Source organism: Acomys russatus, chromosome 7 (assembly GCF_903995435.1).
Source record: "Acomys russatus chromosome 7, mAcoRus1.1, whole genome shotgun sequence".
Taxonomy (NCBI): Eukaryota; Metazoa; Chordata; class Mammalia; order Rodentia; family Muridae; genus Acomys; species Acomys russatus.
This window is the reverse complement of record NC_067143.1, coordinates 35,140,118-35,167,982: the sequence shown is the minus strand read 5'-3', so window position 1 is coordinate 35,167,982 and position 27,865 is coordinate 35,140,118. Positions and strand designations below refer to the sequence as shown.

At 51.9% G+C, this 27,865-nt stretch overlaps 1 protein-coding gene across 1 annotated transcript; it reads right to left on the bottom strand.

Annotated features, from left to right (window-relative positions):
• Window positions 1-1,205: 1,205 nt before the first annotated feature.
• Window positions 1,206-27,602, bottom strand: Sema4b (semaphorin 4B). Its single transcript, XM_051148777.1, has 14 exons — window positions 27,395-27,602; window positions 12,613-12,776; window positions 12,403-12,465; window positions 10,208-10,306; window positions 9,663-9,774; window positions 9,253-9,366; window positions 8,997-9,148; window positions 7,561-7,742; window positions 7,297-7,447; window positions 6,104-6,314; window positions 5,878-5,993; window positions 5,512-5,678; window positions 2,743-2,828; window positions 1,206-2,226 (listed from the first exon to the last, which is right to left on the bottom strand). Exons 1-14 carry the CDS (start codon window positions 27,513-27,515, stop codon window positions 1,487-1,489), a joined length of 2,478 nt encoding a protein of 825 aa, XP_051004734.1. The 5' UTR covers window positions 27,516-27,602; the 3' UTR covers window positions 1,206-1,486.
• Between the last annotated feature and the right edge of the window lie 263 nt (window positions 27,603-27,865).

Below are 27,865 nucleotides of genomic sequence, written 5' to 3'. Positions count from 1 at the left end.
CAGGGGAGGACCCTCCCCTTCCCACTGCTGTTGTCATCACTGTTTTTACTAATCGGTAATAAAGGTTTAGAGTTTGACTTCCTTGAATGGCACCAGCCACACGACTAGACTTGTAAGAACCTCTGAACACCCCCACTTTGGAGACTCAAGTACATTTCCACATGTATGAGAACTTAGAGAACAGTAAGCCAAAAACCAGTCCTGCCTGTCCCCTGAACTGGGTGCAGAGGAAAGGGATTCACCCTGCTTAAAACCGCACTACCAGGCAACATCAGTCAGCCTTGAGAAAAAGGCTTGGAACCCCCAGAAAGCAGAACCTGGCCAAGTGTCTGCCTCACAAGTAGGAAGACCTCAATTCTTAAGTCCCAGGCTGAGGAGGCAGGCAGGAGGATCCCTGGGCCTTACTGGGCAGCTGGTCCATCCTACTAGTAAATTCCAAGCTCATGAGGCCCTGTCTAAAGAGGCGAATGCAGTTGCTAAGAATAGCCTCCAGTCTCCACACATGTGTATTCACACCACACGAAGGAAGGATAGCCTCTGGTCTCCACACATGTATTCACACCACACAAAACAAGGATAACCTCTGGCCTCTACATGTACACACATGCACACAAAGCAAAGTCTTTCAACAGTCAGGGCCTCAACTATTAATTTGTCAGATTTTATTTAAAAAAGAAAGTAAAGTGCATCTTATTAAAAAAAATATAAAACCCATGTAAATTAAGGGTCCTTGTGATGGGCAGTGTCAGCATCCCTTAGAGTGATGGGAAAGGCAGGGTGAACTGGGAGGAGGAGGGCTATGAAGCCCTAGTGTTGGAATTGGAAGATAGGGCTGATGAGGTGGTGGGACATAGTCTTCTGACTATCTGTCACAAACTCCCCTGGGGTCACTCCCTGGCTTGAGGCCACAGCCTGATACAGGCCGGAAAAGTCCTGGGAACTGGGGACAGCCCAGCGTCTGGTGAGGAGGGCTGCAGAGCCAGCCTAGCCCTCTGGTCCCTGAGGTCGTGGGGTGTCAGTGGCCACAGATATGTCCTCGGTCGGCTGGAGCTGGAGCAGGGCCCAGGTTCTAGCCCTCGGCAGCAGAGTAAGGTGGTAAAATAGGCCAGTGGGGGAGGGACTCCCAACTCTTGTCTCACAAAGCCACTCTGGATAATTCCCCAAAAGGCTGAATTGGAGTGGCTGTGTCGTATTCCTTGTCTCTCTCTCTCCCCTCTCGCTCTGGCTTCACATTCGCAGTTTTAAACAAAGGGCTCAGTTTAAGTAGCAGAGTCCTACCACCCAGACACGGGCCCCTGGGCCCCTGGAGGCAGCCCCATCTTGAGCCAGGCACTGGAACCAGCTGGCTGCACCGTCAGGGTTGTGATACCAGCTGCCTCCCAAGCAGGGTACCATGGTTTTGTTCGGTGAGCAGCAGAGGTGCAGCTGACCTCCACTGAACATTCTCAGCCCACGAGGCCAAGGTGGCCGCATCCAAAGTCAGCTCTCATACTACAGAGTCTCGGATCTCAGAGCCCAGCCGAACCCGGGGCCGGGGACACACAGGGGACACCTCCACAAAGGTGTCCTGGATACTCAGTGGTCTCTTCTCTGACTCAGTGAAGACTCGGGGCCCTGGGGAGCTATCCGACAGAGCCTGGTAGCCTCGGTGGTCCAGTGGGGTGCTAGGAGGGCCGACGCCATTGAGTGGCCGGGTCTCGGGTGGGAGCACGATAGGGCGAGTCTTGGGGTGCACACTGGCACATTCACCCTGCTTCAGGAACAGTTTCATGCCATCCCGATGTCGGTAGAGAAAGAACAAAACCAGAAGGACCACAGCAACCCCAAACAGAGCACACATCACCAGGAATTCATTCCAGTATGATTTGTCTTCACCCCAGCTGGCCCTGCCACCAGCTGGCGCACTCACTCGAGATGTGTTGATAATGACAGGGACACCATCATGTTCGTCCTTGTGGTTCATCACCCCATCCTCCATCACCTCTGGGCAGTAGCTGGCCACAAGCTGCCGGAATCCTTCTTCTATTGACCAACACTGGAACACCCCCAAGCCCTCCTGGCTGCCCACCAGCAGCAGGTCCCCAGTAGGCAACACACGGCAGGAGGCAGAGGCATTGACAGGGGCTCCGTTATGCAGCCAGAGCCGAGTGGCCAGGTTCGAGAGGAGTGGGCAGGCCAGAGTGTTCACTGTGTTTGGTTGGATCTGGACTTGTTTACATGGCTTGCCTGTGGGCAGAATAGGCAAGGGGTAGAAGGGGCCAGTGCCCAGAGCAGTCCCAAGCTTAGCCCCACCCTCCTGTACTCTGTGTGGCAGGTTGAATGGACAGGGCCCCATAGGCTCACAGGCAATGACACTATTGGGAGGTGTGGCCTTGTTGGAGGAAGTGCGTCATTGCGGGTGGGCTTTGAGGTCTCAGATGCCCAAGCTAGGCCCAGAGACTATCTTCCTGCTGCCATACTTTCTGCCATGACAGTAACGGACTAAACCTCTGAATTGTGAGCCAGCCCCAACTGAATGTTTTCCTTTATGAAAGTTGCTGTGGCCACGCTGTCTGTTCCCAACAATAGAACATTAACTATGACAGGTGATACCATGGGATGGCTGATACCAGGCGATTCTTGGGACTGAGTGAGACTCACTATCTGGACCATTTTTGTAAGACTAGAGGAAAAATCTATTCCTAAAAATATCTGGAGTTATCTTCCAAGCAAATATAGCCCAACCTTCCCAGGGTGTCTTACCTGCGGGCACAAAAGACCGGGGCCGGGAGGAGGAAATATTGCAGAGTTCCTTGGCATTGGCACCCTCAATGTCCTGGATCCATGGCCTGGATACAAGAATCTTAGGTAGAATTCCATAGGCCCATGTTCCCTCCCGCCTCTGGCCTTGGACCTGGGCAGGGAACCCGGTGTGGTGTGGAGCAGCAAGTCCGTGGCCGCCGGGAAGGAACTTCCCTGAGCTGACCCACATCTCCAGTTATGATTATGTGTGTACATGCTCATGCGCAGACTGGAGGACACCCTTGGTGTCCTCCTCGGGAGCACCATCTACTCCTTTAAGACACAGCATCTTACTGGCCTGGAATTTACTACCTGGGAGAGATTAAGTGGCCAGTGACCTGCAGGGACCCACCTGTCTCTCTCGTCACAACATGCCTGGAATTGCTTTATGTCTGTTCTGGGAATCAAACTCAGATGCTCACTTTGGAGGCAAGCACTTCACTGACTGAGCTGTCTCTTCAGCTCCCATCTACAGATTATTATACATGAAAGTCACATACAATCTCTTTTCACTATAAAACCTAGCACTTGGGAGGTAGACACAGGCGGTACAGAAATCCAAGGTCATTTTACTACATAGTGATTTGGAGGCTAGTCTAGGCTACATGAGACCCTTTCTTAAATAACACCCGTCCCCCAGCCCTGCTGCCAAAAAAAAAAAAAAAAAAAAAAAAAAGGAATTAAAAATCCAAGAGGCAGCCGGGCGTGGTGGCACACACCTTTAATCCCAGCACTCGGGAGGCAGAGGCAGGAGAACTGGCATGAATTCTAGCCCCAGCTATAGAGCAAGACCTTGTCTAAAACAAAAAACTTCCCTTTTCTTCTCCCTCTCTCCTTCTTTCTTTCTTTGTGCTATCTATTTATTTTGGTTTTTTGAGACAAAGTTTCTCTGTGTAACAGCCCTAGCTATCCTGGAACTCTCTTTGTAGACCAGGCTGGCCTCAAACTCACAGAGATCTGCCTGCCTCTGCCTCCCCAGTGCTGGGATTAAAGGAGTTTACCATAACACCTGGCTGAAACAGGGTCTTATGTAGCCTAGGCTAACCTCAAACTTGTTCTGTAGTCAAGGATGATTTTGAACGAGAGATCTTCCTGCCTCTCTCTCTTGTAATGGAACTGTAGGCCATGCACCACTGTCCCCAAACACAGAAGCTCCTGCAATAGTTTAAACACAGATACCAGCTATACCACCCTACGTGAAACAAGAATACAAGGAACACTGGATGTTTGACTTCCGTGCAGTAGCTATACAATGATCTGTGTCCTTTTTAAAAAAATGTGTGTCCTTTTTGCTGTAAACAAAAGAACACTACAATTGAGATTGCCCATGTTTACTAAAACAATTAGATTGTTTTACACGCTTTAGAAAAATATGAGGACGTTAAAATCCAATCCATTGTGCACATTCTTTCTCCTTCTCTCTCTCTCTCTCTCTCTCTCTCTCTCTCTCTCTCTCTCTCTCTTTGAGACAGGGTTTCTCTGTGTAGCCTTGGCTGTCCTAGACTCACTTTGTAGTCCAGGCTGGCCTCGAACTCACAGCGATCGATCCACTGGCCTCTGCCTGCTGAGTGCCAGAGTGCTAGGATTAAAGGCGTGCGCCACCACACCCAGCTCCTATTCTTTTTTTAAAAAAAGATGTAATTATTACTATAATGTATGCGTGTCTGTCTGTGCCTGGGTGAGTTTATGTGTAGGAGGCCAGGGGGTTGGAGCCCCTGGAGCTGCAGTTACAGGCAGTCAGTTGTGAACTGCCTGATGGGGGCTAGGTCTGGAGCCTGGATCTCCTACAAGAGCAGAAGGGCTCTAACCTCTGCTTAGCCATAGCTCCAATAGCATCCTTTATGTGAGAGCAGGTCTCATGTAACCCAGGCTGGTCCTACAAACCCACTGTGCTGCAGATAATGCCCTTTAACTTCCGGACTCCCCCCTCTACCTCTGAGTGCTATGACTGTAGTCATGCACCACCATGTTCTAACCACCTGATATTTTTCTTGATCCTCCACAACTATATACTGAGTTCCGGGCCAGCCTAAGCTACATGAAAACAAACAATAACAACAATAAAACTAGGTATTGGGATTACAGACACGCCCCACCACTGACTCACCCCAATTTGTTTTTTAAATTGAGACAGGGTCTCAGTATGTAGCCTGGCTGGCCTGTAACTCTGTAGACCAGGCTGCCTTTGAATTCAGAGATCCTCCTGCCTCTGCCTCCTGAATGCTGGGATTAAAGGTTTGTACCACTATGCCAAACAGCAAATCCCTATTTTCTGCATAGACATCTCTAATCCAAATGTTACTCTGACTACTTTTTTTGTTTTGTTTTCCAAACAGGGCTTCTCTGTGTAATAGCCCTGGCTGTCCTGGAACCCTCTCTGTAGACCAGGCTGGCCCCCAACTCACAGTGATCCACCTGCCTCTGCCTCCTGAGGGCTGGGATTAAAGGTGTGCGCCACCACGCCCGGCGCTCTAACTGCTATTTAGTGGTTCAGTAGGCTGCTTTGTAGTCCTTGTTCACCAAGCTCTGCTCACAGGGCAATCCACTCTCTCCTGTGAGGCTGTTTCTCATCTAACAAACTCTCTTCCCCTTCCAGGCAGGAAAGGCAAACACTGACTATCCCGCCTGTGCTGGCGCTGATGGAAGCAGAGAACCAAGAACTAACCGTGTGGAGACGTGAGTAGGAAGGAGACCGTGCAGAGGGCTTAGAGGTGGCATGGGTGCTCTCACCTGGAGGCCAGATCAGGCTGGTAGAGGCTGAGGAGCTGGCAGCTAGAGCCGCTCCAGGCGCAGTAGGGGTCTCGAGCCAGGAGGCAGTCTCCACAGCTTGGGTATAGGCTGCAGTTGGCTACTGGCACTTGCACTACACCGGAATGGGAGGAGGCATACAGCAGTCCCTACACAGCCAAACACAGAGAGGGAGAGGGAGGCTAGGCAACCCATCAGTCAGTCACACTAGCCTTACATGCTCACTACAGCCTCACATCCTTTTGATGGTCATGAAACAGGGCTCTATAACGGTCCATCTTGGGCAAGGGAGGAAGAGCTGGCTCTGTGACAATGGAAGCGGCCCATTTCATTCCATGGCCCACTTACCCCATGGCTGTCCAGGAGCAGGTTCTGCACAGGCTGTCCTTGAGGGAAGACCTGCAGCTCCTCAATGATGTGCACTCTGGAGCCTAGGGTCACTGCCTTGTGCAGGCGGCCATCACCTGGGGGCGTGGACACGACTCAGGCCCTGGTGGAGCCCACTGCCCAGGATCCACCCGCCATGCATGCACTCTCCTCCTTAACTCAATCTTGCTGGGCTGCACGCACTCACCAGTGCCCAGAAATAGGACGTCATACGTGCTGTGCAGGCCAGGCACTCGGTGCACAGCCACACGCTGGTAGCGGGCTTGTGGTTGCAGCAGCAGCAGGCGGCTGCGGACCTGGCCATCCATCAAGAAGTGGTCCTTGAGGAAGTTCAGCACTCGGTCTGGGAGCTGCAGGGAAGAGTTGATCTTCCTTTCCCGGGCACTGTTGGTGATGCACTGAAGGAGGCAGAAGCAGGAGGAATAGGAGTGAGCGTGGAGAAATGCCTCCGCAGGGGACAGTGGCATCCCCAGCCCCAAGCCCTCTGCTTCAGAAATCATGGCACATCTGCCTTTCTGCACAGTGCTGGTCTAAAGGCAAACCTGACATGTGAGCTTTGATTTCTTGCTGGCCCCTGGCCTACTGCTCCTTACCAAATTTGCCCACAGACTGCTCATCTTCCTGGGGTCTTACTCAGGTTCTCAGGAAGCTGGAGCTGGTCAGATCTCAGTACAGTGAGCCGTAGCCAATCTCCATACCTCCCCAGGCCCTGCTTCTCTCTGCCCAAGGGTTTCTCTGGGTATGAGGCAACACGGGCAGTGACCCTCAACTAATGGAGCAGATAGGAACAGCTTCTGCCCAGTCAGTCTTTATTAGACCAATCAGCAAGTGAGGAAAGTGTGTATTTACAAAATACGATGCTAAAGGTGACCCCTAAGAAGGACAGTACCAAAACCTGGCTAGTACTCGGCTCTCTGCCAGTGCAGCGACCACAACTGACTCTACAGACAACCTTCAAAGAGGTTACACAACAAGTACATGAGTCAGGCTGAAGCTGGGCGTGGTGGCGCACGCCTTTAATCCCAGCACTCGGGAGGCAGAGACAGGCGGATCGCTGTGAGTTCCAGGCCAGCCTGGTCTACAAAGTGAGTCCAGGACAGCCAAGGCTACACAGAGAAACCTTGTCTCGAAAAACCAAAAAAAAAAAAAAAAAAAAAAAAAAGTCAGGCCGACAGGACAGAGCTGAGGCATTCAATCATGGTGACATCGAATTAGGTAAGACAGGAGGCCTGGGCTTATTATGCCCTATTTCAAAGATGAGAAAAACAGGCTCAGAGAAGCATGGTGATTTGTCTGAGGCCACACAGCCTTGCTCTCAGCACGGTCTAGGGACCCAGCCTGCCCAGAACCCACTCTGAGTGCAACAGTACTGATACATACCGCTCCAGGCCGGGGTGTGGGCACTGAGTGGGTCTCAGTGTACCACTGCTGCGTCTCTCTGTTCACTTTCTTGTACAGGCCGTCAAAGGCCTTCTGCACATCATTCATGGTGAAGACACAGATAGCAGAACCTTCTGTGGTCCCTCTGTGCCTGCAAAAGCAACAGCCAAATTAATTCCTAGTTGAGAGTCAGGGTTCAAGGTGCCACCAGTGGGGTCTGGCCACTCTTTCCCCTCCTGCTCCCAGCTAACCCTAGCATCTCACCACTGGGAGGTGAAGACGCCATAGAAAAGGGTCTTGCGCCAATCCTGAGGGTTGGGGCTTAGGGTGAAGACATCTTGCAGCACGTTGAAGGGAAAGCCATCGTCAGGCCGGGAGCACAGAAGCTGAGCCTTGAGGAAGGAGGTCCAGCGCTGCTGCAGCACCCGCTCTCCACCCTCATCGCCCTGGAAAAGAGGCAGCACTGGCTCAGCCACAAGCTCAGGGCCACAGGCGGAGGCACCGTGTTGTCTTGCCTGCCCCTCAGCCGTAGCTGAGACAGACAGAGGAATGAAGAATGAGGGACAGGAGAGATAAGCACTTAAAATGGAGAAAACTTAGAAACACGTGTCTCTGGTCATGAAGATGCACTCTCTATTGTGGATGACAGGAAATAGCGCAGGAAATAGCAGTGTCACCAGCATGTCAGCATCATTGGCCATGGAGCTTCAGGTTACTCAGGAGGATGAAGCAGGAGGATTGCAGCCAGCCAGGGAGTACAGTAAGACTTCAACTCAATGAGTATCTAAATGAATACATGAATACTAGGCAGAGGTGTCCATGATGGACTGCTGAGCAAACAGGACGCCTAAAGCACCTTGAGCAGCACAACTCAGGTTTGTAACCAACTCAATACAAATACATTAGTTTGAATAGATCAGCAAAGAACACGTTCATGGTATGGGTGGCTCCTTCTTGTGGAGACGGTAGGCACCCTAAGAGCTTTACATGGCAGAATTGAATCCATGTGACAGCTCTGACACTGGTTGTGGCATCGCTGCCATTTAACAGATGAGGAGCAGAGCAGGAACCAGGAAGCTGGAACTCAAAAACCTGGGCTCTTACTTACAATGTGATGCAGTCTTGTAGGTCACTGTTATGTGTACTTTCCTGGGTTTTCAGTTTAGGAGAAAGCCAAGGACTGTTTTCCAAGGGGCTGCTAGAGTGCCTACCTTATATTTATAACCCTGGGCTCGCTCTCCAGCACAATGTAAGCCAGGTCTGATAACACATGCATTAAGATAAAAAATTCGCCCGGTGTAGTGGCACACACCTTTAATCCCAGCACTGGGGAGGCAGATCACCGTGAGTTCGAGGCCAGCCTGGTCTACAAAGCGAGTCCAGGACAGTCAAGGCCTCACAGAGAGACCGTCTCGAAAAACAAAACACTGTAATCCCAGCACTCGGGAGGCAGAGGCAGGCCGATCTCTCTGAGTACAAGGCTAGCCTGTTCTACAAACCAAGTCCAGGACAGCCAAGGCTACACAGAGAAACCCTGTTTCAAGAGAAAAAAAAAAAAAAAAAAAAAAAAGGAGGAGGACAAGGAGGAAGAAGAGAGGCAGGTTGCTGGTGGAGCTGTTGCTCCCTGGAGGCTGGTTCTGGAAGGTTACAGATGTCAGCTGCCTTTTGGGGTGGATGATCCTGATCCCCACACTTCTCACCTTGCAGACTCGGGCCACTCGGGACACAATGGTGTCCTCAAAGAACTCAAATTCCTGGCCCGTCTCACTGAAGAAGAAGTAGATCTTATCGTCGTCACCTATCGGGCTGCCCAGACTCTCAGGAACATAGGCTGAGGCCACAAAGGCGGGGTCTGCAGAGGCCAGTGGAGGGTACACAGTCAGTCTAGGAACCTCTGGGACCATGGCCCCTCCCAAGGGTTAGGAGATTGCCTAGTGAGCTGAGGCAGAACTCCACCTTGTAGCCAGTTGAGGGAGCTCTCAGTCTTGGTGGGCCGGGAGCTCTGGCTCCGGGAAATGGCTGGGTCGTTTCCCTGGAAGCTGCTGACTGTTCCAGTGTATAGCTCACCGTCTGCCAAGAGAACGTTCCCATGGGAATGGCTCCCTTGGCCCAGGCCCTGCGCCCTACTCAGGGCCCACAGTGACCACAGCCCCATCCATCCTGCCTAGATGGAAGCAGGAACTTGGGAGGGGGCAGCCTAGAGTCACTTGATGCCCCCTGGGAACCAGCACAGCATGAGGAGACACCCGCTCAACCCTGGGGCTCACACTGCCCAAAGTCCAAACACACCCCAATCCAGTCCTCCTGCCATGTGCACCTCCCGATTCCAAGGAGCCCCAAAGCACCCAGCCTGTGCCACCGCTTACCAACGACCAGGGCCGTGGACTTGAAGTTGGGGTCAAAGGGACAACGGCCCTTGCCATCCTCCAGGAGGACATTGCCAGCCTCATCTCGGGCTAAAGTGAAGCTCGCAGTGTTCTGTGGGGGAGTAGATAAGTGGCTCAGGGCCAAGGCGGGTAGCAGAGAAGTGCCCAGCAGGGAGATGTACAGGGGCCAAACTGTGTGCCCTCCTTACACCATGGTCTATGTGACCGCATGTGTACAGTGGGCACTAATCTCCAATGGGCAGGGGAGAGGTGTGGCTTGAAAAGTTTCAAGGGAGAGCAACACAACATGAACCCAGGAGTTTGTGTTCCAAAACACAGCCTTAATGTCACCTTCTGCTACAGCATGTCAGGGTGTGAGGAAGCCAGGACGATGGGCTCTGGGGTCTCAAGAGCCTGCTGCTACCCAGAAGCCTACCCTGAGGGCCCTCTTTCACCAGGAGTCAGAGCTAGAGGAGAGCTCCCCTGGCAGGTGGGCTGTGCCCCCGCAGCTGCAGCCAAGCCCCAGGGTAGAAGAGGGAACTCACAATGTAGGCACACAGGGGGCTGAAGGCTGCGGTGCCACAGGTCAGCAGGTGGCTGCTGTTGAGTGGCAGGAGGATCTTGATGTAGTTTTGACAGTCTCGCTGTGGGGAAGGAGAGAATGTCAGGCCCACATATGCCACCAGAGGGCACTGCAGAGGCCTTCTGCCCAGACGGGAGGCCAAGCCTGGGGGTGGGGCCTTTGCTGGGGGTCTGGGGATAACAGAATAATAGGGAAAACAGGAGCGGCAGGCAGAGGCTCCTGGTGCTCAGCTAGTCTCCAGACTGGCAATGTTCTTTCCCTGTGGTGAAGGGCACCCCAGAGCGGGGAATTCCGCCTCTTGGCTCTCTGGAGTCTTCTGCAACCCAGTGAGGCAAACAGGAAGCAAAGCAGGCAAACTGCTCAGCCCTGACCAGCACAAATAGTACCCCACAAGGTGTCTAAATAGGAATTTCCAGATCCGTGCCACTGCCTCCCCAAGACTCACTGAATTCTTTCTGTGCCATCTTTCCAATGGGAGGAAAGACAGCCTTGCTGTCTCTCAAATCTCACACCTTCCTAGATGCAAAACCTTCAATACACAAAAACCCAGAATCTGACCACTTCCCACTTCCTTTGTGGATAGTACCCTGCATGAGGCACTATCATCGCTGACCCTCAGTGGCTGACATTCTGTCCAGTCCCAGAGAGGCCACTCTAGCATGTACACAAAGGGACCTATTTGTTCTTTGTTATTTATGAGAGTCCAGTAGCCCAGGCTGGCCTGGAATTAGTACTGAATTCTCTGCTTTACAAGTACTAAAATTACAAGTAGGCTCAGAGTGATCATTTTAAACCACAGGTAAGACAGGCCTGGTATCTATAATTCCATTTACTCTGGAAGGTGAGACAGGAGAATCCCAAGTTCAAGACCAGCCTGAGCAGTGTGGTGGCACATGCCTTTAATCCCAGCACTCGGGAGGCAGAGGCAGGCGGATCTCTGTGAGTTTGAGGCCAGCCTGGACTACACAAAGTGAGTCTTAAACAGCCAAGGCTACACAGAGAAACCCTGTCTCGAGTGGGGGAGGGGGGAAGGGGCACAGCCTAAATTACAAGGCCAGTCTAGGCTACAGAGTAAGAGCCTGCCTCAAGAACAGAGGCACCACAGAGTAGCTCAGTGGTGGAGCACTTGGCTGACCTGTATGAGACCCTGGGCTTGACCCCCAGAGTTCTGTAAAACAAAGCAAAATACACAGGCATGGCCATGTCACTTCTCTGCTCACTCAGAGTGAAACCAAAGTCCTGCTCACACTCTGGATATTTCCAGATCAAGTTCCTTTCCTGCCTTGAAATCATAGCTCACACATCTACACATTATGTAAGCTTTTTTCTTTCTTTTTTTGGTTTTTGAGACAGGGTTTTCTCTGTGTAGCCTTGACTGTCCTGGAACTCTTTGTAGACCAGGCTGACCTTGAACTCGCAAAGATTCTGCCTGCCTCTGCCTTCCAAGTGCTAGAATTACAGGCATGCGCCGCCATGCCCAGCTGACCTTGAATTTCTAATCCTCCTGCCCAAGTTCTGGGATTACCGGCCTGGTTTTACTTTTTCATGTCTCTGGTAGCTAACAGTACAGAACTAGTGCTGAAGAGGGGCTGAGGCTGAGGCTGAGGCACGGCTCACAGCCAGAGCACTGTCTACAGTGCAGAAGGCACTGTGCTCTGTCCCCATGCTGCCAACAAGTACTTGCTGACAGTTTGCAGCATGAAGCATGATTGGCTGGGGGAGCCAGGACTGGATGTGGAGGCCTCTGGGAATGGCAGCAAGTCGTGCAGGAGAACCCTGGGTTGGGCTGGATCCCATCTAATGTCTTGGCCAGAACCAAACTAGAATCTTCCAGACTTGTCTCTCCACTAGAGACCCTTTACAGACACAATCAGCCCTTCACCCGGGTCATGCTGGTGCTAAGACTAATGTTTTATTATGTCAGGGGCCCTGGACCCACTGATTTATCCAGGGATACAGGCATACTATCCCCATCCTACAGGTGGGGACAGTAAGGCTCGGCTGGATGAATCTACTTGCCCCAGATCACAGAGAGGATGGAGCTGGGGCTGGGATCCAAGCCCAGCGCTGGCTATCTCCAGGCTATACTCTTTTCATAACTCTTGGCTGTGTCTGCTCAGTGTTCTGCCTAGGTCCCTCCGCCTCCTCCAGTCTCACCTTGGGGTCCTTGCCCTTGAAGCTGCACTGCTGCTTCCTGTCGGCATCTGCACGCCACAGCAGCTGGGGAAGAAGATGGGAAAGGGATGTCCCAGGGCTTAGAGGGTGCACTGGGCAATGCTCCTCTCCTGCCCCGAGCATCCTGCCCAGCAGGCCAAGCTTTCTCACCACCCCTCTCTGGCCACCCAGCCACTCTCCCACGACTCTCACCTCTTGGTACTCCCCGCCTGGCAGGAAGCCGAGGCTGCTGTTAAGTGCAAAAAGAGCTTCTCGGGCCCCCACGTAAAGCGTCTGACCGTCCCGGCTCAGCAGAAGGGCTGTGTAGTTGGAGATGTTTTCAGCTTCAAACTTTTGGATTGGCCTTTCTTCAGAGCCTAGGGAGAGGAAATCGGACATTGCCTGAGAACCACCTTTTCCATCCAGTTCAGGAATGGTCGAATTTAGCCAAAGACAGATCCGCAGGACAGTCAGTGGCAAGAATTTGGGGCAATAGGTTGGCTATAGAAAGTAGCTTTTCTGAGCCGGGCATGGTGGCGCACGCCTTTAATCTCAGCACTCGGGAGGCAGAGGCAGGCGGATCGCTGTGAGTTTGAGGCCAGCCTGGTGTACAAAGTGAGTCCAGGATGGCCAAGGCTACACAGAGAAACCCTGTCTCGAAAAACCAAAACCAAAACAAAACAAAAAAGTAGCTTTTCTGACACTCAAGCATAAGAAAGAAATGCACCAAGATACATAGAAAAGAAGATTAATTACAGCTCCATTCATAGGACTGAGAAACTGGAAACCTCAGAGTCCAAGGATATGGTGAAAATAAATTATGACACTCCAGTCAATGCAGTGTTACACAGCAGGTAAAAACAAAATATGTTAGAAACTCCAGAAAATAAGCAAAGCAAGCTGTGTAAGAAAGACATAGTCAGAGGCTGGAGAGATGGCTCAGAGGTTAAAAGCACTGATTGTTCTTCCAAAGGTCCTGAGTTCAATTCCCAGCAATCACATAGTAGCTCACAACCATCTATAATGTGATCTGATGCCCTCTTCTGGCCTATACATGCAGGCAGAGCACTGTATATATAATAATAACTAAATCTTAAAAAAAAAAGACAGACAGACATAGTCTAGCTAGGTGCTGTGGTACATGCCTGTAATCCCAGCACAGGGGAGGATGAGGCAGGAGGATTAGAAGTTTGAAGGCAATCTGGGTTTATTTAAGTGAGACCCCGTTTTAAGAAAGAGAGAGAAAGGGTCAAAATACCAAGTAATACCAAGTAAATTAAAATATAAAGTCACGGGTTGCAAGTGCATAATAGAATATAAGAAAGGACAGGCTGGCTCAGTGGGTAAAGGTGCTTGCCACCAAGCCTGACCACTCGAGGTCAGTACCCAGGACCCGTACAACAGGAGGGTGAACTCCCCTAGCTGTCCTCTGACCTCTTGAGTGCTATGGCAGTGTGCATGTACACATTAAAATAAATAACTGTAATGCAGACAAGGGAGACTAGTCCATGTAATATCCTCCTGTGAACAGTGTCTGACCCAAAGCAAAGGAAAGGCAAGGGCAGCCCCTCCCCTGACCCTGCAGGGATAGTTTAACCCTTCTGCCTCAAGCCAGAGCCACCAGCACTTGGGAAGACTTAGTTACTCAACAGAACATAAATGCCATTAGCCCTGTCCTCAGAAACATGAATGTGCCACTGACAGCATGACGGGGGGGGGGGGGGGGGGGGGGGGGGGGGGGGGGGGCACGGTAGTGTGTGGGAAGAGTTGGGGGTGATAGGGTGGGAATAAGACTCTGCTGTCCTTCCTAGGAGCAAAGAGGGTCACTATATGGGCTATAGGGCTACAGTGTGTATGGAAACATGCTTGTCTAACACGTAAGGGCCTGGGTTGCATCCCTAACAGCACACGTCTGTATGTGCAGATACATACAACAAAAGTGAGGGCTGTATCAGACATTTAAGCAAGATGCTCAAGTGTACTGCTGTTTTGATTGTGGATGACATTTAGCCTAGACCACTGAGAAGTATACAACCTTAGACCAAATGGAGTTTGCTTGTTTTTGTGGTTGGTTGGTTTTTCGAGACAGGGTTTCTCCGTGTAGCCTTGGCTGTCCTGGACTCACTTTGTAGACCAGGCTGGCCTCGAACTCACAGCGATCTGCCTGCCTCTGCCTCTCAAGTGCTGGGATTAAAGGCGTGCGCCATCACTGCCTAGCCATGTTTTCAAAACAAAAACAAACAAACAAAAAACCACAGCTTTGTTACATAGTGCAGACTAGTCTCAAAATCATGATCCTCCTGCCTCAGCCTCATGTGCTGGGGTGACAAAAATGTATCACCCCACCCAGGGTAGGCGTATTATTTTAAGTGGAAGGGGAGGGAAACTGCAGAGCATGTATGGAGGGGCCTCAGTTTTCTCAGCAGCAAGCCAAGAGTTTAGAGATGGAAAAGCAATGGTGGTGTGAACCCTTCTTGTCAGTGTCCAGAGGGAACAATGGTAGGGTGAACCCTCAATGATCCAGAGGCAGCCTGTGAACCAGGCATAGAATGCAACTGCTGAGACAATATTGGTTTAAAAAAAATTTTTTTTAATACATATATATTTTTTTTGGTCTTTTTTTCTGACAGGGTTTCTCTGTGTAGCCTTGGCTGTTCTATACTCACTTTGTAGACGAGGCTGGCCTCGAACTCACAGCGATCACCTGCCTCTGCCTCCCATGTGCTGGGATTAAAGGCGTGCGTCAATATGCCTGGCAACAGTGTTGGTTCTTACAGCAAACCCTTTCCTGCTTAACATTTTAATAAGTGTCTGTGCCTGGGCTCAGTGGCACACTCCTTTAATCTCAGCACTCGGGAGGCAGAGGCAGGTGGATCTCTGCAAGTTCGAGGCCAGCCTGGTCTACAAACTGAGTTCAGGACAGCCAAGGCTACACAGAGAGACCCTATGTTGAAACGCAAACAAACAAAAAAATGCATGTGTGTGTGTGTGTGTGTGTGTGTGTGTGTGTGTGTGTGTGTGTGTGTGTGAGTCCTAGGGACTGACTTCAGATTATCAGGCTTGGCAACAACAGCGCCTTTACCCACTGAGCCATCTGGCCAGCCCGCATGCATTTACATAATACACAAATACATGCATACTTGTGCATTTACATAACACACACACACACACACACACAGTACCACTGAGTAAAATTTAAGATCTTTTCATTGTTGCAGAAGATGTAATAATTAGAAGACACTATTTTTATTCATCACTAGGTAAAAATGAAGATTATAGAATGTCTGGGCAGATTATTTCCCTGTGTGGCAAAGAATAAAAATGAGAAAAAAAATCCAGACAGAAGACTGAAGCACAAAATACTGAAGCAATCCCTAGAAGGGTCACAGCCATTTTCCCCTTAAACTTGTTATTTTGGGGTTTTACAGTAAGCAATTTATACTTGCATAATGTAAAAGATAAATTTAAGAGGAGAAAAACAAGTCAACCCCCACTGACCCATCAGTGTACTGTTTACACTTTGAATAACCAATGGGCTCAGAGGGAAAACTGTTTTAAAAATTCTAAGCGGCCATGACAGAACAAAAAAACAAGCAGCAAGCAGCCCCAGGGCAGCCTCAGGCATGTCCCAGCTGACCAGTGGCTCGAGACCATGCAAACAAACAGATTCTCAGAGCTGGGAAGCCACGAGGCAGCATGCCAGCCGAGCACTGTGAGGATGGCTTGATGTGTGTTTACATGTGCAGTGTTTTTACATACCCTCAGCCTGGTTCCAGGAAGAGGTAAGGAAACATGAAGAAAAGAACGTGTTGAAATAGAAGCATTAAAATCAGAAGGGAAAAAAAAAAAAAAAAAACCACCTGAAGAAGCCATCTAAAGAAGGGAGGGGAGAGAGGTCACACAAGCAGGTCATAAGATCGTCACACAGCTACCAGGCGTGTGCTGCACATTTAGCTCCAAGACTCCGGTGGCCACGGAGAAGGGGGAAATGAAGTACCTTGGTTCTCACTGTTCAAGAACAGGAAACTATCCCACTCCTTTGATGGAAGCTCAGCCTTTCATCCCATGACATGAGATGCTGAGGAGCCTCTCAAATGGGGCTTTCCCAATCAGCTTGCTGAGACACATGGGATGAGTAACATCTCCAGTCAACAGGGCCACTGGGGCCCATAGCTGCACCCCAGAAGGTCTGGGGAGGGAGTGGTGGGAGGGGACTGTGTTCAGGGGGAAATTTGTGTGGCCCTGTAGCTGAAGTTTTGTGACACTCCTAAAACTCAGAGTTAGACACAGGGTTGCACAAGCCTGATGCCCAAGCCCGAATTCTGCCACTGACACCAGAGACACTTGAAACCCAAAGATATCCTCTCTTTAAACTACCAAGAGCCTCTTCTCCAACTCTTAACTTCTGCAGCACCCAAGACTTCAAACCTTTAGTACTTCTACACACTGGGGGGCCAGGGAAAGTTTCAGTACAATTCCAACGTCCCTAAACATCTCATGCACTCCAGATGCTCCCATAGAGATTCTGAAACTGCTGGTCTGAGAGACGGCCACTGGACCAGCTCCCGTGACTTGGGAGGAGGTGGCCCAAGGACTGCACTCTGAGAAGCTCCTGGTAAGCCCTTCCCTGTGTGACACCTACTCACTTCACTTGGTTCCTCACATGTGTACAAAAAGTGCAGCTCACGAGAGCCTCACGCAGACTCAGCAAGATTAAGGCACACGGCTCTTGTACCCCTTTATCTCTGGTACCCCTCAAGGTTTCTGGAAGCACAGGCTGCCTCTGGTTTGCCAAAGTTTATCTGCCTATACCAGAGGGCATTTCCACCTGGGTGGGACCTACAGCTCTGGGTGGAAGCCACCCTTGGATGCTGTCCAGAAAAAGAAACGCAGAGTCCGAGATAAACACAGTTCCAGGTGGCAGCTCAACACCCCCTCCACTTTAGCCTGGGTGGATGGCAAGCTGCCCAGGGTCCCTCAGACAAAGTCATGCCCGGCTGCAGGGGGGAGCCTGGGTGCCGGCGGTCCAAGACTCACTGTATCTGCTGGAAACACATCGAACAAAATGGTCAAGGGGTGGAAAGTGGAACAGTCTCCGAAGTGAGCACAGTGCCTTCACCACATGCTCTCTCATGCTGGGACCACCCTCCATGCCTCCCCTCATCCCTTCGACCGACCCTGTGCCTCAAACATAAGAGCCATGTGTACTGATGGACCCAGCTGTAGTTATCTCACAGGACAGCTTGAGAGCGTATACCGGAGTCAAAGACTAGGCTCCAGTGCAGCCATTGCCGCTCATAAGGACAAGCCACTTAACCTCTCAGAGCCCCACTTTCCTTATCTGTAAAATGGGGACAATAATAGCCCTCTGCCTCATAGACTTGTTATGGGAAGAGACGAGATTACGCATGTAAATAGTAATGTACATAATAACCCACACTTACCGAGCGCTTTACTCAAAACAACTTTGCACACGTTTCCCCTGTGCTGGCATGGTGCCTGGCACACGATCAACACTCGAGTGGCTCAAAAACAAAATCCAAAAGGCCTGCAGGAAAATCCAGCCAGGCAAGCCACAGAGGGCAGGGCAGGGCAGGGGGTGCGGCCTCCCTCCTGAGAGCTTACAGCATCAGCCCATCCCACCTGACTCTGAGTGTGGTCCACAAGGGTCTCATGATCAGACCAGGTCGGAAACAGAAATATGTGTTATCAAAGCACGCATTGAGTGCTGTGACTACCCAAGCTCCCACGTGTCTGGGGCCACCTCGACGGAGTGGCTGTGTGGACGTCTGTGCTGAACGCCCTGCCTGAGCCTGCCCATGTCTGTGTGTCTGTGTGCATATGTGCACGGAACCCTGGGGCCTGTCCAGGCTTGTGCATGAGTTCTTGGTGCTCTTTGTGCAAAGGTGACTGGAGGAGGTAGGGAGAGGGGTGCGGTGTGTGTGTGTGTGTGTGTGTGTGTGTGTGTGTGTTGTTTTCTGTTGTGCCTCTTGTGCCAAAGAGCATGTTCCCACCTGGTCTCCTGGCTGTGAGTGTGGCTCAGGTACCCTCCCTGTCCCCCATCCCCAAACTAGAAGCTCTGGCTGCTGTCCCAATCAGGATGGAGCCTCTCTGTGGACCCTGGGCAACTTGCGCAGGTGGCTGCCTGTGCCCCCCAGAGGTACTCCATCCTTCAAGAAGGTAGGATTGAGCTATTCCAGGCCAGTTACTTGCAGGGCCCCACACCCCCAATCCTAGCAGGAAGTGATGGGGGAACTCCTCAGCCCCCAGCCTCATGGAGACTCTCCCTCTCCCTGTGACTCAGCCGGAAGCTTGGCGTTTTCTGGGTTAAGGCAGGAATAAGGCTCAGCCTCACCGTGGCACTGCTGACTCAGAGACCCACCCCACTTTTCTCTGCTCTACAACTCATAAGCCATCAGAGTGAGATGCTGACCTGGCCCTAACTTCTTGCCCTCCACAAGTCCCAGCAGGATGAGGCCAGAACACACCAGCCTCCCTGCCAACTCAGAGCAAGGAAGGGGCCTTTTGCAGGGGGCTTGACAGGCCTCCTGGGTGGCTGTATCTCAGGGACTCAATGCCAAGTCACCAAAACCTTGAACCCACTTGCTACAGTCAGCAAGCTGACTTGTATGCACTTCCTCCCTCCACACCACCCAGTGCTGGGCAGGAAGCAGCCACCTTGTCTCCAGGCTACAGAAGTGGGAAGCCAAGGTCGGCATCACTTGGCTAAGGCCAGGGCAGAGTCGATTAGAGAAGATCAGTCAGTCCCACTGTGGTGGTGTCTGTGCCACAGTCTCCCCTGGGCTGAAGTGCTCACGAATCCATTTCTCAGCTTGGTATGGTGGGCGGGAATCCTAGCGCTTGGGAGGTCAAAGTATGAAGTGTCAGAAGTTTGAGGTCATCCATGGCTCCAATGCCAGTGCGCATCCAGTATGGACCTCACAAATCTTTGTCTCAACCCACTACCTCACCCCACAAAAAGAAAATATTTATAGCACTTGGGAGATTGAGGAAGAACCTACTAGAAGCCCAATGAAAGTCTAAGTTATATACAGCAAGACTCTGACTCAAAACCAGTAATAGTAACAATGATAATAAACCAACCACAGAGAGAAAGCCTTGTGTAGCATTTGTGCTCATAGGGAGGGTTTACTTTGGAGAGGGTTTCTCCCAGCTGTTCCTATGTGACCTGGCCAACCCATCAGAACCCCAAAGCCATGGGACCTATGCCTCAGCTACATACACTGTTCCAACACCTTCAGAGCCTGACCACTGACCCCCCCCCCACACTCCACTTGGGCCCACCCAGGACCACAGGCAGCTTCTATGTTCCTCTGCTCAGTTCTGGCCACTCTAACTCCCCCTCTTCCACGGGCTTGGTGCTCCTACCACCCTCTTCCTCACAGCTGTCTCCAGTGTTTTTCTGAAGAAACAGGGGCCACTGAGTACGAGTGACCTCAACTTCTAGCTTTACCACGCATAGAGCTCCCTTTCAGGAGGCTCCGTTTTCCTTCTGGAAAGCCAGGCAAACTCCTTAAAAAGAGCTCTGGCCCACACCTTCACCTGCCTTTGCCTCCCTCTCAGATCCAGGCACTGGCTTCAACCAGTGGTGGGTGAGCCCTCCAAGGCCCAGGAAGTGGCTTCATAATCTTTCACACTGCTTGTCCTCCTGTTGTCGGGCCCAAAGGCCCTCAAGGGTCATCTCATGCTCCCCCCGCCACACACACACACATACACACACACACACACACACACACCATGGCCTCTGTGTATTCAGTCCCACAGTCCCCTCCAGGTGGCTGGCATGGTTGATCTTCTCCACTTAGGGCATGTGGTGGAGGTGGGATGTGAACCTGTGCAGCCGCCCAACCACTCTTTGGCCTCTCTAGGCTTTTCTCTCATATGTTGCTCTTGTTCTTCTCACTGAGAAGGGTCACGTGTCCACACCTACCACATAATTCTAGCCATCCACTCAAGCACAATGCTTTACTCCAAGGACACCCTCATAGGCCTCTCACGTGCCTCTCGTACCACGTGTCACTCCTTCCCTCGGCCACACACATGCAATCTATCATCAAATTTTGCCGACTCTCCCTCCTCTGCATTTTCCAAATCTGCCCCACCTCACTGCTCCACGACCACAAACCTGAACCAGGCCCCTACCTCTCCTACCTGGGCTACCGTAGCCTCCCAGGGATCCGTGCTACTTCTGGAAGGCTCTCCAAGAACTGTCGCCACCGCCTCACAAAGCCTACAGTGGTGAACCAGTCCCCTACTCGTTTCAAGTGAGCGACAAAGAGCTGCAGCTCAACGGCGCTTTGGTCACAGCCAGCCAGCTCTGTGCTGCTGTTCGCCCTGACTAAGCTACCATCTTTTCTATAAACCTTCCTGAATCTCCAGCCAGACAAAGGCCTGTCAGACTCCGCACAGCGGCCACTGGCTAGGGCGACGTTGCTTTATGTCTTTGCCACCAAACAGAAGAACTTTCAATATCAAGACCAAATCTTACTCACACCTGCTACCCCAGGCACACACCACCTGGTCAGGTGACTTCCAAGGAAGCCTGTGACGAATGTTTGTTGGTTGAACCAAGGACAGAGTCCCTCATTTTGTGGTGCTATCGTCCAGAGAGAAGGCCTACACTGAAAGAAGACAGCGTGGAGGTCCTGAGGGTTCCTGCTCTACCCCGGGTCTGACCCCTCCAGCACACTGGCAGCTCACTCAAGTCACAGCATCCCAAAGGCCACAAAAAGACATGTGGCAGCTAAAAGTGCTGCAGGAAATAGGAAATGAGTCACAGGGCAATGGTTACAAAGTCCCACCCTGACGTCATCACTGATCACCTATCCCCTTAGTGGAAAGCCTGCAGGAGGGCTTCTGAGTAAAAGAAAGTGTGGCGTGGCAGCACTCCTCTTCCTGCCCTCTGCCCTCCCCTCCCTTCCTCTGTACCTTTTCACACATGTGTGATAACCTTCTTCCAAGTACCAGGGCAAGGCAGACAGCATTGGTATGAGTTTAACCTCCTGGAGGCATGAGGCCTTAGAAGGAGGGAGCTGCTGAGCCCTTACTGCTTACTGCTAAGGAAAAGGGGCCCTGCCTTGCCAGAGTCCCCTAGAGCCGGAAATCTGGATTTTTATATAAAATTTCCTAAATTTTAAATATCAGCCACTATATACAATTTTCTAAGTCACTTGGAAGCCAAAAATAAAAATAAAAATAAAAATAAAAGTATCCGCAGGCTGGCTTTGGCCACCACTCCTAGTGTGCGAACCTGCACACTGTGCCCATCACCTCCTGGCCAAGCCCGCTGATATCCAATTGGACAGTGCCTTCGGGGCCTCAGCTGGCTCCCTTGCTCAGTCACTCTGTAGAGGAGTTGACCTCAGTAGAGGTCTTTACCAGATGGAATTGCATAGCTGATCCATCACTAAAGGGCTGAGCCGGGCCGCTATGCTGCTCGTGTGTAACTGGCAGGTGAAGCCAGAGGCAGCTGCACAGAATGGGGCTCCTGAGTCCATGAAGAAACTGGCCCATGCACAGTCTCTTATCGTTATGACCAGTGACCCTGACAGGATGAGGTGGCTTCTCTGGGGCTCAGCATGCTTTTCTACACTGGGTAAAACAATGCAACTCCACAGGCCAGAGTGAGCATGCCCAGTGGGCCCTGCAGTGGACGGTGTCCTTGTCTTCTGAAGCAGACAGCCTCTCACACAGGATGAGTGAGGAGAGGCCAGGGCTGGGATGGAACTCAACAGCAGAGGGTTTCCTCAGCAAATGTTATGCTCTGTGCTCCTGGTGCCCACTCTAGCATTGGGGGCGAAAAAGAAAAGAAAAAAGAATCCCCCAAGGCCGCAAGTTGGCTACCCTGGCCACTCTTTGGGAAGGAGGAGGAACGAGGGCTCTGTCTTTCACCTACCACAAGCCTCTCACTGAAGCGCCTCTGCCAGGCTAGAGGAAGGGCTTTCCGACAGGCCCAACCAAGAAGGGTTACATCACAGGCCTGGAAGGGAGCACCTGGACGCAGATAAACCACGCACCTGTGTGACCCTCAGCTACGCCTGTGACCCTCAGCTACACCTGTCAACTCACCAGCTATCTACGTTCCCAAGGCTGGAACACCACTGTGACCCTGAAGGGTTGCAGGCAGCCCTGTGGCACAGACGATCCCACAGGAACAGGGCTGACCAGCGAGACCCCAGAGGGCAAGTGAGCGGCAGAGGGAAGGCCTGTGGTCTGGCAAGAAGCTGTCTCCTACAGGAGCCGGCTTCTTTCCTGGTGTGACAAACCCTCCCAAGACAGGGAGGCCAGAAGTAAAGAAGGGCAGGGAGTGCCACTTGGGGGAAAGTGGCTGTACAATGTAGTCTTAAGATAGTACTCACTTGGGGAGGCAGAGACAGGCGGATCTCTATGAGTTCAAGGCCAGCCTGGTCTTCGAAGGGAGTCCAGGACAGCCAGGACTACACAGAGAAACCCTGTCTTGGAAAACAAAACAAAAGAGGAAGAGGAGGAGACAGTGGCTATAGGGAGAGGTATAAATGGCCTTGCAGAACCATTTTTTGTTGTTTTTGTTTTTCTTTCTTTCTTTTAAGATTTATTACTCATTTATTATGTGTACAGTGCTCTGCCTGCACATCTGCAGACCAGAAGGGGGCACCACATTACATTACAGATGGTTGTGTCACCATGTGGTTGCTGGGAACTGAACTCAGGACCTCTGGAGGAACAATCAGTGCCTTTAACCTCTGAGCCATCTCTCCAGCCCTGCTTTTGTTTTTCAAGACAGGGTTTCTCTGTGTAGCCCTGGCTGTCCTGGACTCACTCTGTAGACCAGGCTGGCCCCGAACTTGCAAAGCCTTTTAACTAGGGCCTATCACCTTGATGATGACTATGCTATGCAGTGTGTCAAGAGGCTCCTCTTACACTCGGCAAGTGTTCTCCTGGGCAGGCATACCACAGCGGAATGGAACGGGGCATCCACAGACCACAGAGCAGAGGAGAAGCAGCAAAGGGCAGGCAGGGAGGAACCCAGCCCCAAGCAGCAGAGGTTCTTGAGCCATAGAAGAATTTTCAAAGGACAGAACCAGGAGCTCTTGAAAAGTGGACAAACCTAAGTGGGTCCCTGGGACTGACCTCCCATCAGCCCTGGGGGCCTGGCTTTGACTCCTCCCCAGGTCAGGGCAGGGGCTACCCCACTCAGCTCTGGTGGCAGATGCAGGACTTAACTGTGCTGGCACCTCCCAGAGTCCTACACCATGCAAGCAGCCAGTGCTCGGCATGCACCTCCTGGTTCGAGCAGGGTGGTGTGCAGCAAAAGCTGCTACTTTCTGCTGGCCAGGCTGCCAAGCACTTTACATACATTATTTCTGTAGTCCCTCTCAGGAGCCCGGGAGATGATGGGCCCTGCTATTCTTCCTGTCTTGTGGACATGGATACAAGGCTTTAAAGGGCCATAGCTTGGCGTGCAATGTGTCCTTTGACAAGGGTGGTAAACCAGTTTTCCCATCCCGGCTCTCAGTAGCCATCCATAGGGCTCTCCACTATCAGCTCGCCTCTGAAGGATCATAAATAGACCAGCCTATGGGACAGAACTACAAAGTCTCATGTTGAGCAGAGGTCAGATCGAGGCGGGAGGTCAATAACCAGACAAGAGGGAACCAAAGCAGCGATCAGCACAGGGCCCACTCAGGCAGCCCTGACTGTGAATGCCTGCTCCAGGTCGGAGGACGGGCAGCTGATTTGTGCCAAGTGCCTTGTTCTCTGCATTCAATGGGGTTTTGTTGACTGCATTTCGCAGGCCTACAGATTTAATTCCAATCTGGTTCATACACTGTTTCCAGAGCTTTTTAGCAGGATGCTTCTGGGGCTGAGGACATTAATAACTCTTAATTGCCCAAATAAGGGGGCTCCAGCAGACTTCAGCAGGCGGTGGGAGGGAGCAGTTTTGTTTTTGTTTCTTCAAACAGGCCAGATGCCTGCTCTTGCCCCACATTACAGCCCTGGAGTTTTTATGGCAAAAGAAGCCAAATTTCATGTTCTTCTCTGAAGCGTGGCTTCCACAGACTTCCAGCTGCCTCAGGAATCCCCACAACTGCTCCCCTACTGTTTCGCAAACTGTCCGAGGTCTTCCTTTCCTCTACTGACCACTAGGTGAGATTACAAGTACCCCTCCAAGCTGAGGCTCCCAAGAACCATCCACAGGAGTGAGAGTTCTCTATGAGACCCCAGATGCAGAATAAACAGGGCTTTCTGTTTCAGGGGACTTTGTTTTCAGTCATAGACAGAGCCCACTGTACCTGAGCATCAGGTTCTTGGGGGTCCTTGGGGGTATGAATTCAGTTTGGGTGGTGGGAAAAGGGGTGTAGTCTCAGTTCTGTGCAATCCCTGAGATGCCTGTGTCAGAAGGCCGAAGGGCCCTGGCCCAGGCACCCCATGGTCACCAAGGGCCTGCCAAGGAAGGGCACACTGCCAGGAACATATAACGAGCCCCCGGGGATGGGACAGGAAACGGTCTCAGGCCAGACTCAAAGGGTGAGCCTGCTCAGTCACCAGGGCATTCCCCATTTGGGAGTCCAGCCACAGAACCTGCCTGTACACGGGAGGAAAGGGAGTGGAAGCAGGTGCCGAGGGCACTATGGAAGCCCAGGACAGTAGAGCACTGTGGTAGCATGGTAGCTCAGCCAAGTGTGGATGCACACCCAGTGTTCAGGTGGCTGGGCATTGCTGAAACACTGCAGAGCTTGGTAAGGACTGACAAAGTGTCCCCATACCCCTGGCAGAATCAGCCCCAAAACACAGATGAAGTGTATGTTCTTGGCCTACAGGCCCTTTCAACCCCTCAGCTGGATACCTCTGTATAGTGCACAAGACACACCTCACCCACCGGTGGCAGGTCCTGGTTGATCACAAAACTGTGGGAGCTGGCCAGGTCCTGGAGCTGTGTGCAGCTACCCAAGGACTGATGTTCTCCCAGAAAGCAGAACATCATTATTTCCCTTAGGTCTCCTCACCACTTCTAGAGACAGAGACCTACTGTGTTTGGTGTGACCCCAAGAGCTAGTCCTGCCTTCCCAGGGCATGAGTGGAGTCCACAGGTGCATCTGTCCCCACCTCGTAGGCCTTTTTTTCTAAAGCTGAGAGGGAACAAGGGTCTAGGGCAGCAGTTCTCAACCTGTGGCTTTCACTCATTTAGGGGATCAAGTGATCCTTTCACATGGGTCGCCTAAGACTGTCAGAAAACGCAGATATGTACCTTACGATTCATAACAGAGGCAAATTTACAGTTACAAAGTAGCAACGAAAATAATTTATGGTTTGGGGGGGTCACCCACCTGAGGAAATGTTTTAAAACGTCGCAGCATTAGGAAGGCTAGGGACCACTGGTCTAGGGAGACACTGCTTGATAGCTGTGTGAGCAAGGGGTATGGCTAACACAAGATGGGTCCCATGCCTAGCTCAGAAGGGAAACCAGGGTGAGGGGGTCACCGTGAGACGGTTCATCAGGGAAAGGCATTCCACACCAAGCCTGATGACCTGAGTTTAATGCCAGATATCCACATGGCTAAAGAACTTTGCCAGTTGCCCTCTGACCTCACTGACCTCCACACGTGTTTCATGTGCTCATACACCCACACACTTCACGAACAGAACTCCCAAAGAGCTGCAGTCAAACTAACACTCTGGAACCATCTCCACCCCATGGAGAACCACCCAGATCCTCCTAGCAGGAGTGGTCCGAGTTTAACATAACAAGAATGACAGCCAACACCTGCTGAGAGGTTTCTGTACCAAGCCCTATCCTAAGGACTTTGCAACGGGTAATGGGGTGAGCCTTGAGCAAGGTCTAATATCCCTACTTTACAGATGAGGAAATCAAGGCACAGAGAAGTTAAGTTGTTTACTTAAGGTCACATGGATACTAAGTGGCTGAGGCAGGATTTGAACTTTGGCAGCCAGTAATGTTTCCCGTAAGAGATTCAGATCCTGTTAGGGGTCTTAACTGAGGGGCTGGTTCTACCCTTTTGCAAATGGGATGCTTTTAGGGGTGGGGATGTTATAAGGATAAGGAAGTCGAGTACAGTTTTAGTCTGTAACCTCTAATTTATGCACTAACTCATACGTGACAGCTTGCAAGTTAAGAGGGGTTTGGCCAAACGGTGTCTGTTGGCACCTTGGGCCTGAGGCCCACCTAATGCACCAAGTTTCATTAATTTCCCAAGATGGCTTTGCAAGGTATCTATGCTGGACAAGAAACAGGAGTGCAGGGAGTAGGAGGTTTTTGCTGGACTTAAGACCCAAGTCCCTAGAATTCCAAAACTTGAGGTTTCCAGGAGAAGATTCAGGGGTGATCAGACAAAGGGGAGTAACGAGAGGAAGAGTGGAGGGTTGGAAACACAGAGGCTAATGTAAACCGCCAGGAAAGGAATCTGGCCCACTAGGGTGGTATTCTCAGGTCCCTCTAGGCAGGGTCCTGCCGAGTCTTCGGAATGTCAGTTTCCAAGTCGGTTGGGGGTGGGGGCTAAAGCCTCCAGGTTCATCAGAGATGGAGGAAAGACCTGGTGCTTATCCGCCACGCTCCGGACGCTGCTGTGGCTGCCTGAGAATACCAGCAACCCAGAACGTACAGCAGGGCCAGCAGCCGCCCCCTCAGCCCTGTGCAGAGGGTGGCTCTGCGGTTGGCCCCGGTCAGCATCAAAGACAAGTAGATGAGTAGACAGGATGGCCAGCACCTAAGGCCCCTAGCCAGTGCCGAGTGTGCCCCATCCTGGAAGAGAAGCAACTGCAACAGAGCAGGAGAGCGGCCCTCTTCAGGTCCAGATAGAAAAAGGAAGAAAGCGGCTCTCAAGAGCCCTAGCTTCCCTCTTCTCTCGCTTTGACCACAGCACTTTGTAAAGGGAAGAGGTCCTACGACTGCACCTCAACCCCTCCTTTGTCGCGACCACCCAACTAAGCACCTCATCAGCAATCTCCTTCCTCTGCCGCGCCCCGCAGCACTCACCCAGCGGCACACTGATCCGGGGACCGAGGGCCTGCGTCGTCATCGTCCCCAGCAGCAGCAGCAGTGGCAGCAGGCGTAGCAGCCCGCGCAGCAGGGCGGAGGAGCCGCTCGCCCGGCCCATCGCGGCGCGTGGAGCTCAGACCGCGGCAGCCAGCAGCGTCCTCCCGCTCCGGCTCAGGTTGCTCTACTGGAGTCGCAAGCTGCAGCCCCGCCCCGCGGTCCGCCTCCGGTGCTGCGGGGAGAGGGCGGGAGAGGGAAAGGAAGAGGAGGGGGAGAAAACAAGGAAGACGGTCACGTGGGCGGCCGCACTGAAAGCTCCCCTGCCCAGTGCTGCAGGGTGGGCTCCAGCGGAGCAGGAAGTCGGCGGGTAAGCCGGCCCCTAGCTGGTCTTTACCCTGCTCTTCCCCCTTCCTCCTTCCTGGGCGCTGGAGTGCGAGGGGCACTGGATCGGGTCACCTGACTTGGGACACA

Coding starts and splice junctions, on each gene's coding strand:
- Sema4b (XM_051148777.1), bottom strand. CDS start 27,515: ATGGGCCGGGCGAGCGGCTCCTCCGCCCTGCTGCGCGGGCTGCTACGC. Junction 12,466..12,612: donor CAGGCGGGGAGTACCAAGAG/GTGAGAGTCGTG, acceptor CTTCTTCCCCAG/CTGCTGTGGCGTGCAGATGC. Junction 9,775..10,207: donor GCCCCCTGTGTGCCTACATT/GTGAGTTCCCTC, acceptor ACTCCCCCACAG/AACACTGCGAGCTTCACTTT.